This window comes from Podarcis liolepis, assembly GCF_965112155.1.
Source record: "Podarcis liolepis genome assembly, chromosome: 4".
NCBI classification, from domain to species: domain Eukaryota; kingdom Metazoa; phylum Chordata; class Lepidosauria; order Squamata; family Lacertidae; genus Podarcis; species Podarcis liolepis.
Genome location: NC_139558.1, coordinates 72,457,034 through 72,476,954, shown reverse-complemented (window position 1 = coordinate 72,476,954; position 19,921 = coordinate 72,457,034). Strand labels below are relative to the sequence as shown.

The 19,921-nt window shown below is 41.7% G+C and overlaps 1 protein-coding gene across 2 annotated transcripts; it reads right to left on the bottom strand.

The window, feature by feature from the left end:
* Window positions 1-74: 74 nt before the first annotated feature.
* ZBTB11 (zinc finger and BTB domain containing 11) lies at window positions 75-18,733 on the bottom strand. 2 transcript variants are annotated; one of them, XM_083500726.1, is made up of 11 exons: window positions 17,624-18,733; window positions 14,577-14,812; window positions 14,196-14,427; window positions 11,893-12,761; window positions 10,039-10,218; window positions 8,608-8,841; window positions 7,068-7,212; window positions 5,615-5,732; window positions 3,909-4,067; window positions 3,370-3,545; window positions 75-2,445 (listed from the first exon to the last, which is right to left on the bottom strand). In XM_083500726.1, exons 1-11 carry the CDS (start codon window positions 17,931-17,933, stop codon window positions 1,937-1,939), a joined length of 3,168 nt encoding a protein of 1,055 aa, XP_083356852.1. In that variant the 5' UTR covers window positions 17,934-18,733; the 3' UTR covers window positions 75-1,936. The 2 variants fall into 2 exon arrangements, with proteins under 2 accessions (XP_083356852.1, XP_083356853.1); XM_083500727.1 differs by lacking the exon at window positions 17,624-18,733 and adding an exon at window positions 16,618-16,792.
* Between the last annotated feature and the right edge of the window lie 1,188 nt (window positions 18,734-19,921).

Below are 19,921 nucleotides of genomic sequence, written 5' to 3'. Positions count from 1 at the left end.
TTTAAATACATCACGACTGAACAACAAACAACTTCACATCTCTTCTCACACCAACTAGCAACATAACACAACAGTATTCTTTAACTGGCTATCCTTTGTTTAATGAAAACAGAGTGAGACAGATGAAAACTTGGACCCCTGTAAGTTAACTACTGTTGCCAGGTATCAGAATTTCAACTGGAATTTCATGATTCTTTTAAGATAGGTGAAAGCCTGAACTAGTTATGTGTACAGTAAACAATTTAGAATGTTTAGAAGCAGACATCATTACTGACACTATAATATTTTAAACAACTTTTGAGATGAAGCCGCGTTGCCACTGACACAGATGTTGCCATACTGGATCCACATGGTGGTGCTTATACCCATTCAATCGCTGGCTTGACTGTATTTTTAAAGTAGCGGGGGGGGGGGGGGACTAGAACCTGTAGCCAAGTCTGCTCCCATTACACGTCCCTTGCCTTCATGTTTCACATGGTTACATTTTTTTTTAACAAGCATACTGAGTTCTATAGTCCTTGTGAATAGTTTTCTTGAATATATGACTAATCAAGGTATACATAATTTACAGACACTAAACAATTTTGCTTTCTGCTTCAGTAAATTGTTACTGGTAGCTTTACAAGAGACAATCACCACTTACAATCTGCAGAAAACAAAGACTCAATATCCCCATTATGGGAGGAGATGCTGTACTTCATATAAGGCATTGGTTCTGTTGGTCTGTTTTTACAGAGAACAGGTAACAGCTTAGCTCCTAATTGATTCAGAAATTAATTTCTTTACAAATACAAACTTCAAGCCTCTATAATAAATAGTAATTGGCTTGATTAGAGTTTACCGACAGTAGCTCAATATCACTGCTATGGATATAGATTTCATCCGTTATGGTTTGATAAACAACTCAATTGGAACCCAATGGTGCTCTTTTGCATCTAACTCTTAATGGGTCAAGTTTTTCTTTTTAAAATTATTAATCTTGGCAACTAGGCTTTACTTCCTTACCTCTCAAAACTGCATATACAAAAGTTAGGTTTCATGGATGTTGAAATGTACAACAAAATAAAATAACCACTCTTGGCTTTCATATACACAGCACATTCCTTAGTTTTTCTTTGTTTACAGTGCTCTTAATGAAGCATAATTGCACCAGCATATATATATATAAAGTATACAAATATGTTTGCTAGTTGTAGGACATGCAATCTTAAAAGTACTTTTACAGGTTATGCAAGAGACAAAACTGAAAAAGTGCAGGAATGTACAATGCAGCAGAGATTTGCCCCAACATACACACTGGAGTACAACTCACCACCTCAGTCCTTCCCATGATCAGAATATCCATCTATAGCAATAACAGGTTCATAGGTAAACTTGCAGATCAAACTCCTATCCTGCTTTTCAGTGAACTTCAAACATAGCTGAGTTTTTAAGTGATTGGCACAACTCCGTAGCATACCAAACTGCCCAACAAAGCCAAAACAGCAGTATACAGTGGTACCTCTGGTTACAGACGCTTCAGGTTACAGACTCCGCTAACCCAGAAATAGTACCTCGGGTTAAGAACTTAGCCCCATTAGCTAAAGTGGACCTCCAGAATGAATTAAGTTCTTAACCCATGGTACCACTGTAAAAGCAAACTGCAGAGGGGAAAACAAAAACTACAACATACCTAACACTACCACACCAATGACTTTATTTTTGAGATTTTACTAAGTGATTACAACTGATCAGTAGTCTTAGTACATGTCCATGGCTTATATGGAAAGTCTTTGATTTTGTGTTTTATTACAGAGGTTGGTATTACACATTCAAGAAACTCTGAGCAGTGTTCTGGAGCTATTACTGTAAAAATCCAACCAGTACGATGGTTAATACTTTGATAATTGCATGCCGCTTCACCCAGGTCACCTTCCTTATTCGTGAACTTTTGTATTCAGTCTGGATCAGAAACATGTTCTACCTCCACTTCTACAGTTTGAATGGCTTCTGTGACCTCAGTCATTTTCTGTCCTTGTTGTGCCAACACATAATTGACGACCTGCATGATACTTTGGTCAGAAAGTGTGGAAACTGTTGTACAGTCTTCAGCAGTTGCACCTGTTTCCAGTGTTTCTTCAGTCACTACTACTGTTTCAATCTCTTCACTGCAAACCTCTGTTTCTTGTTCTGGCACATCAGATGTTAGAATGCTGATGGCATGTTCTACTTGGGTTCCCTGATTATGAAACTGAAGTGTGTCCTTTTCCAGCATAATTTTACAAGGTACATAATCCCTGTGGAACTTGGTCATGTGCTTCCTTAAGGTACGGGCATCTATGTAGGCTTCATTGCATACTGGACAAACGTAAGGCCTCTCTCCAGTGTGTGACCGTACGTGGCGCTTTAAAGAACGTGCATCAGCCCAAGCCACTCCACAGGTCAGACATTCAAAGGGTTTAACACCTATTTAACAAAATAAGAAAGAAAGGAGGTAACGTTTGAAAGACTAAGGAAAACCTACTGGTTACCAAAAGGGTAATTAAGAAATACTCCTGTATCAATTAGTTCAGACCCCCAAATTACAATAGAGCACTCACTCTTTTTTCATCTGCCCATGTTACAATATATTGCTACCAGCCATTTGGAGCGTTTTCTGCATTTGAACCTTTGTTGAAATAGTGTTTTTATTAACATTACAATACTTTCCTTAACGATTTACTGCATGGGTGGACGATTGGATCTGGCCAGTGGATCAAATGGTTACCCTCCCGTATTGTGGGCAAACTTTGGCACATGACACCCAATCACCTTTTGCCCCCAGGTGTCTTCAGGAGCCCCTTTCAAAGTGCTCTTGCACAATGCTTTGAAAGGTGCTGCTGAAGAGCCAACAATCAGCTGACTGATACATTACTCAGTGCTTTGCTTAAGGCTTTCCATGCAACACTGATCAGCTGCTTGGTCTGCAAACGCCCTTTCAGCTGAGCAAGGTTTCTTCCTGCCCCACACCTGAAGACATTGGGCATGTCCAAAATGGCATTGCAGGCCCAATGGGGAGCCCTAGTGGGTCTAATCAGGTCCATGGGCTGGTTTCATAAAGCATACTTGAAAGTCACTGAAGTCCTCTACAAAGATGTATGTAGAAAAATTATACAGAGCTAAGAAAATCATGGCAGTCTGGCTACTGCATGATAGTCTCATTTGTTCATTAATTTTTCGTCATTTCATAAATGTACCATTTATTTATACCCAGTCCATTATTTTTAGCCCATCTGAAAGCAGTGCTGACTGGAACCATTTCCCCCTTAAATTTAATGTTTTCTAAGTCCCAATTTTTGTTCATTTATTGAAACATGGCATTATTCTTAAAATTAAACTTGTCAGATTTACCCTCATGGTTGTTCATGTGTCTTCTGTACTCCCGAAGCTGGGTGAATTTTCTCCCACAGTGCTCACAAATACGTTCCAAATTTTGCTTTGCTCTTCCTTTTTTCCCATGAGTTGCTTTCTTAACATGCCTTCTGTACAAAGCTTTCTCATAGAATTCTTTGCCACACACATTGCACCTAAAAAATGAGAGAAGACAATTAGAGCAGGATAGAAAAGTCCTAAAAGTATTTATAACTCTTACAATAATAAGTGTTTGGGCTGGGAAGTCATTTTTATCCCAATCAGATTACTTGGTGAGTACAAAGCTGCCTTTTAACATATTAAGAAACTTTAAGGAGCTGTAGGAAGTGTAAGCTGAGGCGATAATCAAAATATTTTATATTAATCATTCCTGATGGCTATGACACAGAATTTTAAAATATGCATCCAAAAGTCATTCCATTATGCACAAGCAGAATTACGAAGTACACACTGACTTGGCTACAGGTCTTTATCATCTGAGTATTTATTCAAAGCTTAGACTAGTTTACTTGATTTACCTGTAAGGCTCAGTAACAGAATGGGACTTCACATGAGAATACCAATCTTTTTTCCAACTATAGCACTTTCCACAGGATTGGCACTGGAATGGTTTCACCCCAAGATGCTTGTTCATGTGCTGTCGGAGATCTCGGGGTTCATAGAAACTTTTCTCACATCTGAAACAGTACACAATTGTACACATTTGGTTAAAGGAACTTACTGGGAAAGGTATTTGAGGTACAGCTGTAAGCTGCATGTCCAACTAGACTGTTATTTCATGTTAATGTAACTATGGGCTGGATCTGGAGAGTTGCTTATTTTTATTTATTAGATTTCTGTCCTGCTTTTCCTCCCAAGGGAGCCCAGGGTGGCAGGTTAGAATAGATACACTGAAATTAATGTTAGTAAAAAAAATTAAAACCTATAAAAATAATCCCCATTAACAGGCGTCTAATACTTCACAAAAGTATGGCCCAACTTGCTATGCTACAAAAGTCTGATGACGGGCTAATCCTCTACCCTTATAGAAAACAGTTTGACTCCCTCCCCCCTCCCTTTTTATTCACTTTCTTTTTTTTCTTGACAAGCAAGCTTGTTTGATTTATAGCGGTCTTAGCTACAAAGTGTAATATAACATAATTTTTTTTGTAAAAAAGAAAAGAGTCTGATTTTGAAGCCCAAATTTTCTACTGAAAAATTGTTCCCATGCCTTTTAAAGACAAATCAACTTTCCTTCCCTAAGAAACCCACAGCCACTCACTCACCCCTATGCTATCACAAGCTACATTGTACTGGGTGAGTCTTTTAAAAGATGCCCCGTGGAGCATGTGTACTCTGTATCCACGGGGCCTCTTTTAAAGGACTCGCCCTGTACAAGTCATAAGAAAGGAAGTGTGATAAGAGCAAAACTCTGCTTTCACATTAAACCACATATAATGTATACCAGGGGTGGAGAACAGTTTTGGTCAGGTGGGCCAGGCCTTCATCTCCCAACCACCACTGTAACCCACCTTGGACAGATGGGCAGGACCAACCACGTGTCTGAAATCAAAGTGGCTTTGAGCAATTGACACCTGTAAAAGTTGGTCCACGGGGGAGAAGCAGTTTGAAGGGCTTGTTCAGCCTTGTGTGCCACCCTTCCCAAACACCTGACAACCAGCTAATTGTCAGATGTTTGGAAAGAGCTGCCTGCGCACAGCGAGCAAGCTTTGGAAACCCGGCACTCAGTGCTTGGGAAGCGCCAAGCACAAGGTTTGCAAAGCACTCGGTGCAGCGCTTCCCAAATGCCTCACAGTGAGCTGGTTGTTGGGCACTTGAGAAGTGATGTGCAGAAAGCACTTGCAAAATGCAAAGTACTTTGTATGGCACTTCTGATGCGCCCAACAGCCAGCTGGTTGCTATAGAATTGTTGAGTTGGAAAGGGACCACAGGGATTATATAGTCCAAACCCTCCTGCAATACAGGATCCACAACCCTGAGATTAAGAGTCTCATGCTCTACCAACTGCTCTACCAACAATGTCAGGTGTCTGGGAAGCAGGGAGCCAAGCCTCACCCTTATCTACCCCACACATGACATCATATTTTGTGGAGCAGGCATGGCTTGCCTGAAACAGCCTGGCAGATTTCTGTAAAAGTAACACGGGAATTCATTTTGATACCCACTGAAATTGGCAAAAATATACTTAAAACATTTAAAGGCTTGCAATTCTTTTCATACTTACTGAGTACACTGATATCCCCGAATTTCAGGTTTTGGCTGGTGTTTCTTTATATGCTTGCTAAGTCCTGAAGCTCTATGGAAGGACTTTCCACAGTGTGAGCAAAAGTATTTTGATTCTCCTGACAAAATAATAGCGGCAATGGCTTTAATAGATGCTATCGTATTCAACTTAAGGCAAAAAAACAAAATTATTTTTAACATTAAAAATGCTTTTGAAATGCATTTCCTTGCATGGTTTTGCCTAAAATATGAGAGAAGACAATGCGAGCAAATATAACAGGAAGGAGGTTAGCTGAGGAAAATAGATACTTTGCTCTCAGAGATAATAGCAGCTAGAGACCATCAGTGGAAGAAGTGAGCTGTTCATCTGGCCCTCCTCCACAGCTGCTGGAATTCCTCCTCTTCAGGAAGCCAGCCTTTTTTTTTTTTTTTTTTTTTTTTTTGCATCTTTGGTCCTCAGAAGGAATCCTTTCCCACTCCAGTCTCTGCTGACTGACTGACTGACGGAGAGCCCAACTAGGCTCCATCTACCAGGGAGTGTAGGCTATAACAAGACCGGAGTTTTGGAGTCCATTGTCAGCAAAATGCTATGTTTTTTAATTATGTATTTTTTGTTCTTGTTTTCTTTTTTTATGCTGTGTACTGCACTGTGATCTTCAGGTGAAAGGTGGTATACAAGTTTAACAAAGAAGAAAAAGAAGAATATTCACTAGAAAAGGGAGTAGAGGCAGCAAATGGGATGAAAGAAAGTTGAGAGTAGGTAGATATGTTGTTGACAATTATGGCACAGGGGCAGCTAAGGCATGTTGCACCACCCTCCAGTCTTTTTACACATGTAGGAAAAATATTTAGGCATTGAATAATTGACTAACAATTCAACTGACCAATAATTCAAACATTCTTTAGAAGAAGCCAGCTAAGGCAGAAGAAAGGAATGAGTACAACAGGGCCAAGAAGGCATCAGAATTGTAGAGAAATTTGTAGAGATATGGTTCTGTGGAAATGGAAGAAGCTCACAGGAGATGATGAACAGTCAGGCAGTGGCTACAGAAAAGAGACTGCGGTACTACAAAGAAGACAAAGGGAAAAGCCTCACCCTGTACTACAGACAAATGGGAGATAAGTTGTGGTAAGGGATGTGGAGAAAATAATTTCATTCCCCTTTTTTAGCTGATTCAACTGTTAACACCATGAATCAGCAACAATGTTCATAAAATAAGCAATTAATATAAAATAAAGCTGAATTTAATATACCGATTCAAAGCTGCCAGTTGAAAATTGAAACAGGAGAGCTCTAGTCTCTCAGCTCCCTCATCACTTATGGCTGGAATGCTGAACTGAACTGAAACCACTAGCTAAATATTTGTGGTTTGAGTGCATTCAGTTTATACACCCATGAAAGCATAGTGCAGGTGTTACTTTTTCCTTAATAAGAAAGGGTCTCTCTCATTTACCTGTGTGAATGCTTATATGCTCCTGAAGACTTCTTTTTGTGACAAAAGACTTATCACACAATTCACATTTAAACTGCTTCTGTGCCTCATGGAGCGCGAGGTGCATCTTTAAACCGTGTTTGTAAGTAAACGACTTTCCACAAATCTGCAAGAGATCAAATTGTCAGCAAATGTTACCATCCCTCCAAACAGACAGCAACTACCTACGATAAAGGAAGCATTAGATGGTAAAGTAAGAGTAGTTTTATGGCATAACTAGGAGACAAGAAGACAAAGGGATTTAGTATCCAACTAAACAGATCCACTAGTGCAACTACCTTTGGCTGCTGAAGGGACTTCATCTCCCTCTCCTCTCCTCTTCCTGTGCCCCCTTAAATCTGTTCTGGGGGGCTTCCCAATCCTCTGGAGCAGATTTGGGGAGTGCGGAATGGACATGTGGGAGAAGAGAGGGTGGCAAACCTCCCATGTGAAAGCAGAAATCCTTGTGCTAGCAGATCTACTTAGTTGGATACAGCCCACAATTTGTACGTGCAGAAGTAGTTTAGCATTTCAGTGATGAAGAAAAAACTTATTCCAGTAAAACTCAAAGCTCCAGAGAGACAGAGAGCACTTGAGAAATCTTTTTTAGGTAATGCATACCCTTTAATGACAGTGCAAACTGAGATAGTAATTGATGATCTTAGAAACCTAGCATGAACAATTCAAATTTCAATCCTGAAAATTGCAAAACAGAAAATAAACGTAGCAAGTCTGCCTACTAAACTCCCAACACCTATGGTACACCTGCAAATGTAATTAGATGTTTTTATAATCAATGAAATCAATCGCTACTGTTCTGCTCACATAATAGCTTTTGATCCAGTGGAGGCATCAGCTAAAATAAGAAAAGGTGATTTTCTTCCATGTCCATTCCCTCTGCAGCCCTCACAACCCTCCAGTGGGTTGTTGGGAGGTCTTGAAGTGCCTGTGCCTGTCTGTACACCACTGCTGGATCAAAAGCTGTTCTGCCAGTGGAATGGCAGCATTGGATTTCACCCAATACATATGAAGGCCAAAGTAGCTGGGTGATATCAATATTAGTCGCAGAGCAGACACAATGAAATCAATAGGCTTCAGTAACTTACCTCAATTGATTTCAACTCTACTCTGTAGATGTCTACTCTGAGTATGACTTAGCTAAATATTATTTAGGTATCAATGGAGCCAATGCAAGTTCAAACTGAAATCTAGGCCTTTAGGATTAAGTAAATGAAGCATGGTGGCCATAGCATCCACCTTTTTGAAGTATTGCAGAATCAAGATTTTAACTATGGTTTATAATTCATGAAAGGTTTCACAGCCTAATACTGAGGTTTTTCAAGGCTATATTAAAACTTAACACAAAGTTCCCATCCACTTTTCCTTCATTTCAGCAGTATTCATTGTTATGAATTCTGTTACTTTCAGATAGCAATTGAACTTCATATAAGCTTTAAGCCACATGGCTAAAATATCGCAAGAAATACATCAAAAATGTGAGACCATAAAGCATTACTTTTACCTTACATGCATGTGGCTTTACACCTGTATGTTTCAACATATGGATTCTCAGAGAGTAGAGTTTAGGCAAACTTCTTCCACATATATCACAGATAAACTCCCGTTTAGTTCTGCCCTTCATAGCTGCACCACTCTCCTCTATACTGGCAGTTGCAACAGTCACTTCGTTTTTTCGGGTATGGCGAACAAGGTGGGCTCGCAGCGAGGCACCATACTGAAACTCTTTTTTGCACAGCTGAGAAACATAAAATTGTTTTGATATGTCACATGAAATCTTAACACTAAGAATCAGAGATCAACATTCGTACCAGTTTTGTAGCTGGAAGAGTTCTCTCCATCTACTAGATAAGGGACTTACTTCCAGGTTTGCATACCTTACAGATAAAAGTAATGTATAAATAGCAATGCATAGATCTGACTAAGAGATCTGTGACAACTCATTCTAAAAGTCTGTTCAACTTTATGCATATTACAAATTGCAGACAGGAATGGCGACAACATTTGCCTTGTAACACTCCAAGACTATGAATCTAAGCTATCTGACTGGAGAGCTGAAACATATTTAAGAGCAGCGATGAGAGTTTAAGTTGGAATTGTTATCTTTTGAGAAACTACGCTGGGAGATTATTGCAATGTTAAATGCCAAATCAAAGGGAAGTGGTAGGCTGTACACAACTCAATTAATCTAGCATTTAAAGAATAGAGAGATGTTGGACATGAAATGAGAACTGATGAATGGAAATGCTTATGTACTCATTCCCTAGCCAGGCTAATTTCAGCAAATTTAAAGGGAAATTTTAAAATCTAATAGCAATGGAATTTAACACCATACACATTAAACCTGATTTATAGAAAAGGACAGGACAATTGCTGGAGCTGTGGGATGACACAGGCAGATATTTTTGCACATATATTGGGAATTTCCTATCTTTCAGAACTTTTGTAATATAATCAGTTACAAAAACACTTGGGTAACCTAAGCTTTGGTATCCTAAGATACTACTGGGGTTATCTAAAAAACACAGTTCCATATGTCAATTTGCTAGAGGAAACCAAACAATTTTAGCAAAAAACAACATGGGGAAACAATGCTCCTCTAACAATACTGTATATTGGTTTGAGAAATTATGGTTTACTGAGAGACTGTTTAAATTAATATATTCTAGGACAACACAGATTAACAAAACCAACAGATTTATTGAAAGATCTATATTTCTTAAATTATTGAATGACAAATCTCAGGGAACGTTCAATCGCATGATGCTTTTAATTTATTGTTAACATTTACATAACATTTGAGCCGTTTTTAAACTCTGTATTAAATGGTAGTTTGTACAATTTTAAAAATAAAAAAATAAAGTTAAGTAATAAATGCATGAACAAGCATTGCTACATAAGTGCCAGTTTAGAGTAATTTTAAGGGGAAACTTACTGGACATTTAAAATTCTTTGTCCTTTCATGCTTCAGCGTGTGCATTATAAGAGCATAACGCCTCTGAAAAACCATTCCACATTCACCACACTTGTGCTGAGCTTCTGTCTCACTGTGCTCTGAAGTGTCTCTCTTGGGCTGCTTCATCTTCTTGCCTCTTTGCACTAGCTTCATGGCAACCTAATTGAAAAGGATTGGTTACAATTAACATTACATAGGGGGAGGGAGGGACTGTAAAATCAACAACCCAAATAGCAAAGGAAGTTTTCTTTTAGAATATCTCAGCAATTTTAGCGAAGGGACATGAGGAAGATATATGTGATATTCCCCATAAAACCTACATGCTCGTATTAGCTCAGAATTCCACAACATGTGAACCCTCTTCAGACATGTGAGCCCTCTCCACAGGAGCAGAAGCGTACCAGGTTATTCCAGCACCTGTTTTCTGTGTGTACAGCACCAATGTATGTTAGCACCAAAGCGTTTGTGTGTACAGCTAGAATTCTACATGATTGGGGACCCAGGTCACACTCAAGTCTTCACATGTACAGCTGTATGTCTGCCATATCCTTTGCTACAGATGTTCATGCTGTACATGTAGACTCCAAGGAGCGACGCTTTTTGGTGCATGCTCACCTCTATATAGAGCAACATAGGAGCTGCAATGACCAAAGTGTTCAATAATGGAGCACAAATCTAGTTTTGAATTAAGAGGCATGTCATGGTGAAGCTGTGATTACAGTTTTCTGCTTACACATTACCAAACCACTCTACAGTGGTACCTCGGGTTAAGTACTTAATTTGTTCCAGGAGTCCATTCTTAACCTGAAACTGTTCTTAACCTGAAGCACCACTTTAGCTAATGGGGCCTCCTACTGCCGCCGTGCCACCAGAGCACTATTTCTGTTCTCATCCTGAAGCTAAATTCTTAACCTGGGGTACTATTTCTGGGTTAGCAGAGTCTATAAACTGAAGCGTATGTAACCTGAAGCGTATGTAACCCGAGGTACCACTGTACAAGTAGTTTACATATAGGCTGTGCTTACTCAAGGCTTCTACACATTAATTCATAGGTTCTCAAATGTTGCAATAAGCCTCCTGAAAGGAAGGAACAAGTTAGGGCATATTCACAGTGAAATCATCATCATTTATTAAATTTGTCTGTCGCTTTATCTCGCCCAGGCCAAAGCAACTTACAACCAAACAAATAGACAATAAACCCCACACAGATATATTTCAATGAAGAGGAAACAGAAATATATTAAAAACATCCCAACCACTTCTAAAAGGCCAAAGATAGCTGAAGGCAAAGTCCTGGTTATAAAGGAAAGGTTTTGTTTGCTTGGTGCCTAAAGATATATAATGATGGCAACAGGCTAGCCTCCCTGGGGGGGAGCATTCTACAAACAAGGAGTCACCAGAGAAAAGGCCTGTACTCAGGTTGCCACCCTCTAGGCCTTGATATGGGGAAAAGCGGTCCTTGAATATCTCCTGCATATCTTTCTAGTGAATTCACATGCTCTGGCAAGGCCCTGTTATGTCTGCCCCTGATATTAAGGGTACAGCAGGAAGCAGCGAGATCGCAAACGGACAGTGGAACTGGAATTGTTTTCTTGTACTGTTGAATTTACTTTTGTTGACTGTTTTAATCATTACATCTGATGATGTTTCGATTTTGTATACATTACATCTTTTAAAATTAAATTTTATTGTAAACCACCTTGGAAGCCTTGCTGGGATTGAAATGCAAGAAAGGGAAGCAAAGATATATCCTTATTACTACGAACAAACGAACAAGCAAACAAATAGCTCAGTGGACACAAAGTTTTTTGGGCGGTAAGATTTTGAGCATACCTGCTGAATGGCTGATTTGGCTGCCGGCTTTCTATTTTGTAGTTTTTTCTCAATGCCCTTGTGCAACTTGATATAGCCTCCCTCACTCACAGAACGCTGACGTAGCTTGCTTTTGTAGGTGTCATCTTGACCGGAAACTGAGGTCTCTGACTGAGACTGAGGAGTGCTCTGCATTTTACATGGCCTGCCACGTTTTCGCTTAAGTCCTTCCCGATTATCTTCAGAGGCAGCATCTGCATTTGCTTCGCTGATCACATTTTGTTCACTTCCATCGTTCTGATCGGTATCGCTTTCTGCCCGAGTGCTGATAATGACTTGTTCTGCTGCTGGAGGCTCTGACTGCACTACAGAAACAGTCTGACTTGTGGTACATTCTACAATTTGGGTTTTTTCTTCAGTTTCGGTCATTTCTACACAAGTAGATTGCACTAGAGGCTCTGGAGGATTGTCCACGAGAGGCTCTGAAGCAGTTTGCGGCGCAGCCTCAGGCGTAGCCATTTCCTCCACATCAGTACTCGAACATGTTCCATTCACAGTTGCTGCAGCATCTTCTGTAGGTAAAGGCTGCTCCACGCTGTCTGCTGGGTTCAATGGGCTTTCGTTTTGCTCTGAAAGATTCTGAGCTACCTCACTTTCGTTCTGCTCTAAAAGAGTTTGCGCTACCTCGACTATCTGAACATCTCCTTTTTGGTACACTGTGATTTGTTTATCTTCCATTTGCTTGTGCACATTTTCACAGATTTCCAGGACTTCTGTCATGACGAGATGTTGGGCCAGCTCAGCTACTGCTGCCATATTGCAGAAATCAAACGTCAACTCTGAGGTGTAAGCAAATTCTAGCAAAGGGAGGAAGCTGGCCTTGCGAAAGCCTGCAACAAATAAGGAAGAAGGTGACAAAAGGGTTTTAAGAGATGATCACTATTTAGAAATAAATTGCTGGTTCTGTTCATTACCAGCTAACTATAATAACAGCCTCAAACCATATGAACAAAGTCCTCAGGGATAATTTTTGATTTGTATGACCACATTCTTGGAGTTCTGAAGAGAAAATGAATACTGCCAGGACAAATTAGGCAAATTTGGGAGGAATACCTTAGAAGTGCAGCTGAAGGATTTTAGAAATCACACACTGTGTGGCCTATCCATATGACAGTCCCAGAAGCTCTCTCAAAGTGAAGGTTGCCTGCTCTGGTCTCTATTGAATAGGAACCCCTAACATATTTTCTGGGGAAACTATACAAGCTGAAAGAGAGAGGTTCCATTTGTCTGAAACATGCTTAAGAGGCTTTTCTGCAGCAAAATGTAACACTCTCTAGTTTCTTTAAGTTCACTTTGTTTTAATGTCTTATGTTTCTGGATGCGTGATTTCTAAATATGGCCAGTACAGCAGTATATTATTCCCTGTATTTGGGATCTAATGCAACTTCTCCCATACACTCTGGACAGCAGAGACCTAACTTCCTTACTCACATATCAGCAGCAGTAGTTCTGTGTCCCTGGCATCTCTGTCCTCTACTACCACACCCTGTTAGCTCCTCCTGTTTGTGCATATGAAATGCCAGCAGAAACAAAGAAACTCTGGGACTTAGTTCTGGAGACAGCATATCATACTGAATGGTATGCATGTCTTGAAGGGCAGCCCTGCTGGATCAGGCCATGTATATAGCCCTGCATCCTGCTCACAAACAGCTTTCTGGCCTTCCATCGAGGTCGATCATTCATATGTATAATTTCTATACCACCCTTCATCCAAAGATCACAGGACGGTTTATAATATGGCAAGCCTCAAACAGGCTCTTTTCAGCGGTGACCCAATATCTTGTGGAATTTTCTCTGTAGGGAAGTATGTATGGCCTTGTTGCTATCTGCCTTTCAGCATATCTTTAAAAACTTCTGTTTTGTTCAGAGTTTTATTGATTTTTAATGTGTGTCACTGCTCTCTGCTGCTTTTATCTGGTTATTTCAGTATTTTTGATCTGTAATTAATATACTTAATAAAGAATTACTCTAAGCCTTGGGGGAGTTTCTTGTCCTGAAAGGGCAGGGTAAAGATCTATTAAATAAATAAACCAGCTGGGGAAATTTGTCTGACTAAATCAACTACCTATCAATCTAAGCAGAGTGTGCAAACAGACAAAATGAAATCATTCACTCCTCTTTGATGGTGTTGGGGGGATGGGACAAGACACTCTACAGGTTTTCAACATCTTTTCTATTTGACCAAACAAATTCTGAATAGCCCCCCCCCAAAAAAAAACCACCCCATTATTTATGGGTTGTTGTTTTTGCTTAGATCAGTTTACCTGAAAGATCCACCACAGCTTCATGACTGGAAATAGCTCCTTTTTCGATGAAAAGTTCTCTGAAGTACTCACTGTTGGCTGCCAATATAGATTTGTGTGCTTTGTGCACTTCACCTTCAATAAGCAAAGTAACATCACAAAACTGACTGGAAAGCCGCTGCTGATTCAGTTGGTTTAAGACTGACAGAGAATGCTTTGGAGAAGTTTGTTTCACAAGACCTTTACTATCAACCTGGGATTTTTTTAAAAAAGAAAAAGTAACAAGCAGTGTGTTTAAACTTTGTTCACTTGTAAATCCTAGCTTAAATCTTTTATTTACATCATTAAGTAATACAAATATAAAATAAACCTTGGTACCAGATTGTATAAAAAGTTACTTACAAAAACAAGCTCATGTTTGGCTATTGGCTTCTTTTTCACAGGTTTTGGCAAAGCTGCTGGAAGCGACGCTGAGTTACTTAATTCATCATCTGTTTCATTACTATCTTCGTGAGATATTGTGTCTAAACCTAGTTCTTCCAGCATTTCAGAAGGATCAGACAAAGATCTGGAACGATCCAATTTTTCCTGGCATTTGCTACATTCCTTAATATAATCTTTAACTTGCTTCAGAATACCTAAAGAAAGGCATGCCAAAAAATTAAAATAAATCATTGTAAATATTATCTCATTGATGCAAAAAAGGATGCATTCACCTTTGTCCTTTCAGGTAATATTCAGCATGTAATTCTAGAAAATAATATTTGTCTTTCATTTTGATGATAATTCCACTCAGACTGTATGGAAACAGAATCAACAAGAATCAACAATTCTACCTTCTACCAGACCTCCTTGTGTGACTTAGTGCAAATCAGAGTTGCATGCATCAATTCAAGACATCCACTCCTTCAAGCTGCATCTCCATGTTGCTTACTTGACCCTTCCTCCTGATCCATGTGCCAAATCATGGTAATGATGCACTTGCTGAAAGCTGCACACATTTCCATGCAACATGGGCCTGCCCACCGCTTTTTTTCTTTTGCAATCCCCATACTTTGGAACCAACAGCACAGGAAGTTCCTCAGCAGATATGTCTTTGTTAGACCGATTGCCAAGTCACATTATTTGACCCTCTGAGAAATGCTCCTGGTTCACAAGCAAGCCTGTGCATAATGCTGCTAAAGGTTTTTTTTTGTCCTTTGTAGACAATGTTTAGAGTCTACAATCCCTACCAAGTTGGTCCTCTGCCTACACAGCAGTGAGTTGCTAGTCTTGTTTCTGTGTGGTTCTCCCATTACAGGCTTTTAAAAACAAACCCCAAATAAGATTTTTTGCACTTGGGCAAAAAAAAAATAATGAGAGGCACAAATACAAGATGGGTGACACCTGGCTTGAGAGCAGTACATGTGAAAAGGATCTAGGGGTCTTGGTTGACCACAAACTTGACATGAGCCAACAGTGTGACGCGGCAGCTAAAAAAGCCAATGCAAATCTGGGCCTCATCAATAGGAGTATAGCATCTAGATCAAGGGAAGTAATAGTGCCACTGTATTCTGCTCTGGTCAGACCTCACCTGGAGTACTGTGTCCAGTTCTGGGCACCACAGTTCAAGAAGGACACTGACAAACTGGAACGTGTCCAGAGGAGGGCGACCAAAATGGTCAAAGGCCTGGAAACGATGCCTTATGAGGAACGGCTAAGGGAGCTGGGCATGTTTAGCCTGGAGAAGAGGAGGTTAAGGGGTGATATGATAGCCATGTTCAAATATATAAAAGGATGTCACATAGAGGAGGGAGAAAGGTTGTTTTCTGCTGCTCCAGAGAAGTGGACATGGAGCAATGGATCCAAACTACAAGAAAGAAGATTCCACCTAAACATTAGGAAGAACTTCCTGACAGTAAGAGCTGTTCAGCAGTGGAATTTGCTGCCAAGGAGTGTGGTGGAGTCTCTTTCTTTGGAGGTCTTTTAGCAGAGGCTTGACAACCATATGTCAGGAGTGCTCTGATGGTGTTTCCTGCTTGGCAGGGGGTTGGACTCGATGGCCCTTGTGGTCTCTTCCAACTCTATGATTCTATGATTCTATTCTAAGATACTGTGCTAGATATACAGGAAAACCTCATATTTTGAATTAAAATATTCTTAATAATTGTTTTTAAACCATTAATGTCTCTGCAGGTCCACTGTATTAGATCTTCTCTGAAACAGTTATATTATCTAATGAACACATTAGCACATTCTATACAGCTGAACTATCCACTTAACCATGTTAATGTCTGCTCTCATTTTTGCTCTTTATAGTTATGCAAAAAAAGAAAGAAAAAACCTTGCAAAAACGAAGTGCGCTTCCAAGATTAAAAAACAACAACTTGCAGTCAACCCGTTTACTCAAAAATTAATCCAGTTGGTTGGAATAGATTTTTTTCATCTGGAAATAGGAACTTACTTGAAGATCTGCTGAAATCAGCAGAACTTGTTTCCCAATGAGCAGAGTTGAAACTAGACTTCCCATCTAGGCATACTACTGACCACTTGACTATTATAATACAGTACTTAGTAAGATAGTGCTTGCCACACCAAGCCAAATCATGGCTTAGAACAAACATGAAGGCTCCTGGAGAGGAGACCTCAGCCACCGTCTTGCTCCTAAATCATGGTTTAGGTCTCCCAGTCAAATCATGATATTGCTTGGTCACAGGATAAACCTTGGACAGAGCCAAACCGTGAGCCTTGGGTTTGACCAACATGCTAAGCCAAAGTATGGCTTAGTTCAACATGACAAATAGGAAAACAAACAGGGAGGACAAGTGGCTGGGGTGTCTTAGTTGAGAGTCTCCTTGTGAGAACCAGATCAGGGCAAAGCCCTCTGAACACAGGTGATCTATGTAAAATGATAAACGTTAAAACAAAAAGGAGGCATCTACCTAAGTTTCAAAATGTATTGGGGGGACGGACACTGAGCTGAAGACACCTGAAAATCGGGTTAGCGACTGATTCACCTTTTTCACTTTAAGACTCGGTGCCACAGCCAAAATCCACAAAGCAGCCCACCACTCTTCTTGTCAACATCGCCCTCTGACTGCAAGGGATGCTGCATTGGGGCCGGACAGGCGAGCACACGCTCACTAAGGAACGAGGCTCGGGTGCATTCGGTGGGTGATTATTTGTGTGTGTGTGTGTGTGTGTGTGTGTGTGTGTTTAAGCGGAACCCCTCCTCCTTCGAGTTCGTCCTAGGACACAGCCAACCCCTCGCTCTCCTCCGACCCGTCTTGCAGCAGCTCCGAGGAGGAGGTGGCGAGCTCCGTCCGCCTAGACCAGGGGCGGCGCTCCTCGCTCCAAGCCCGGAGCAGGAGGTGTGGCGGGCGAGTGGCGCGCGTGTCGCTTGGCTCGCTCGGGCCCGGAGACCCGTCGCTTCCCCGCTCTCCCCCCCTCTTTCCCCGCCGTCCGCTCACCTCGCCACCAGTAGCGCTTGGAGAGGCGCTGCCAGGTCTGCAGGCGCGTCCGGTGGGCGCCGTCGGGCTCCAGATGCGCCGCCCGGATGAGCCGGGCGCGTCGCTCGGCCTGCAGCACCACCTCGAGCTCGGCGAAGCGCTGCTGGTCCCGCTGCCGGCGCTGGTAGTAGAGGGTCCCGCCGCGCACCACGTAGCAGGCGGCCGCCTTGCGGATCTTGCGCTTGGCGTTGCCCTCGGTGCCCGGCGCGTAAGGCTCGCGCTCGTTGGTCAGGTAGCGCAGGATGGCCAGGTAGCTCTCCTCGCTCGACATGGCCGGGCGCGCGAGGGAGGGACGCCCGCCCGGACCTTGCCCTCCTCCTCCTCACTCGCTTTCCCGAGGCTCGCTTCTTCCTCTAGCCCCCACGGCGGCGGAGGGAGGATCGGGACAGCCGAGCCTTCTGAGGGAAGTGGGGTGCGCACTTGGGGTCCCTCGGAGCCGAAGGAGGACGGGGAGGCTGGGGTGGGGGAAGCGTCTCCTGTCACAGGTTGCCACGAAGGAGACGGAACCAGGCTGAATGGGTGGGAAAAGCAAGAACGGGGAGCAGGGGGGTGGCGGCGAGAGTGGTCGGGGGGGAAAGCAAGTTGCCTGGCGGGGTAAAAAGCAAGCCGTCGGGTCTAGACTAGAGTCAGGCCCCAGGGGGTGGAACTGGAGTTTCGCGGTCCGCGGCGACGGGTGGGAGGAAGAAGCTCGGGCAGCAGGATCAACGGAAAGACAAAATGGCTGCTGCACAAGCGGAAGTGAGGTCAGGGATAGATGTCGCCTAGCCCTCAACGGAGATGAGGGAAGGGGTTTGGGGGCGGGGGAAATGCCGCCATGTTTGGAGCGGGCAAGTGATGCCTGCTTCGGCTCGGGTTAGTGGCTGCTTAAGCGCAAGCGATACTAGAGCCCGGTGTTTCGGCTGCCGCCGCCATCTTTAAAGCAGGCAAAATATCCCATCCAAACGTTCCAGTGTACTTAACTGTTTGTTCTTTTTACTCGTATGGCTGCATAATAAATTGTGAACTCAATGTAAAATAATTTATTGAAAGGACAATAGCTAATTTATTAAATTGCCTCGTTTGAAGATTGCTTAATCTTTGGTTTTAGATTTCTTGTTCTATTCTATGATACAACTCTGAAGTCATTACATAGGGACAACTTTGGAGCGTCTACCTCAGTTTCGTCTACTTACAAACGACTCCAGTCCTATGTTAAAAAATTTGAATGCCCGGCATGTGCTTTACCGCTGCTCTTCAGAACTTTCTCTCCACTCCTTAAAATAAGGCCAAACAATGAATATGGAAAATGAAATTACCTTTCTGTACTGTATGTCATTGATATACAGTATAAAATCTAGTAACATGCCAGTCAAGTGCCTGTCTCAGATTTCTGTGAAATCTTAGTACTATTAAGGTTCTGCTCATATGCAGATAAACAGAACAGCAAAATCCTATACATTTTTTATTCAGCTCTCAAATTTTGATGCAACTTCTTTGTGTATGCATAGAATTGTCTCTTATAAACCCATCTAGTATCAGGCTATATGGTTTTATCAGGCAGGATCACCTAATGGAATCAGTCAAGGTAGTGGGTAGGGTGCAGTGTGTCTGGAATATAGGCTTGCAGTAATAGACTGCAATCCTAAACATACTTGCCTGGGTTTAAGTCCCTTTCAACTCAATGAGCCTGATTTCTGAATAGTTGAGAAAAACTGTGTATAGGAATCTTAACACCAGCCCTGAAAGACCTACATTGGTTCCCAGTATGTTTCCAAGCACTGAAATCTGAAAAGTGTTGGTGCTGACCTTGAAAGCCCTAAACAGCCTCGGCCCTGTATACCTAAAGGAGCATCTCCAACCCATCATTCAGCACCTTCTGGTGGTTCCCTCACTGCAAGAAGTGAACCTTGCACACCCCGTCTTCAAGGCGCCAGGGAGCTCCAAGATGGGGTTTCTCCAGGGGAGCCTGCTCTCCTGCTGTTTCCAGTCCAGGCTGCCTGTCAGCTCCACCATGCGCTCCAGGCTCAAGGGGATCCTCTACCAGTACTCCCACCACTTGAGAGGTTGTCTGTTTTTAGAATACTTGTTTTGTGGTCAAATTTGCACCATTGTTTAGAAAACATATGAAGCAGTATGGACAGCAAATCTGAGTTAAATTTATCAATTCTGCAGTGGATTTTAGATTCACATGAAACACTGATAACAGGGAGAACGTAAAGTGGAGTAGAATTTAAGGTGAATCAATCAAGGTGTGTTTGAATACAAATGGAATGTTACTTG

Excerpts from the sequence above, each read along its gene's own strand:
- ZBTB11 (XM_083500726.1), bottom strand. The coding sequence starts at position 17,933 with ATGTCGAGCGAGGAGAGCTACCTGGCCATCCTGCGCTACCTGACCAAC. Across the intron at positions 14,813-17,623 it reads CAAGCGCTACTGGTGGCGAG|GTATTCTGAAGCAAGTTAAA; the intron begins GTGAGCGGACGG and ends GCCTTTCTTTAG. Across the intron at positions 10,219-11,892 it reads CCAAATCAGCCATTCAGCAG|GTTGCCATGAAGCTAGTGCA; the intron begins GTATGCTCAAAA and ends CTTTTCAATTAG.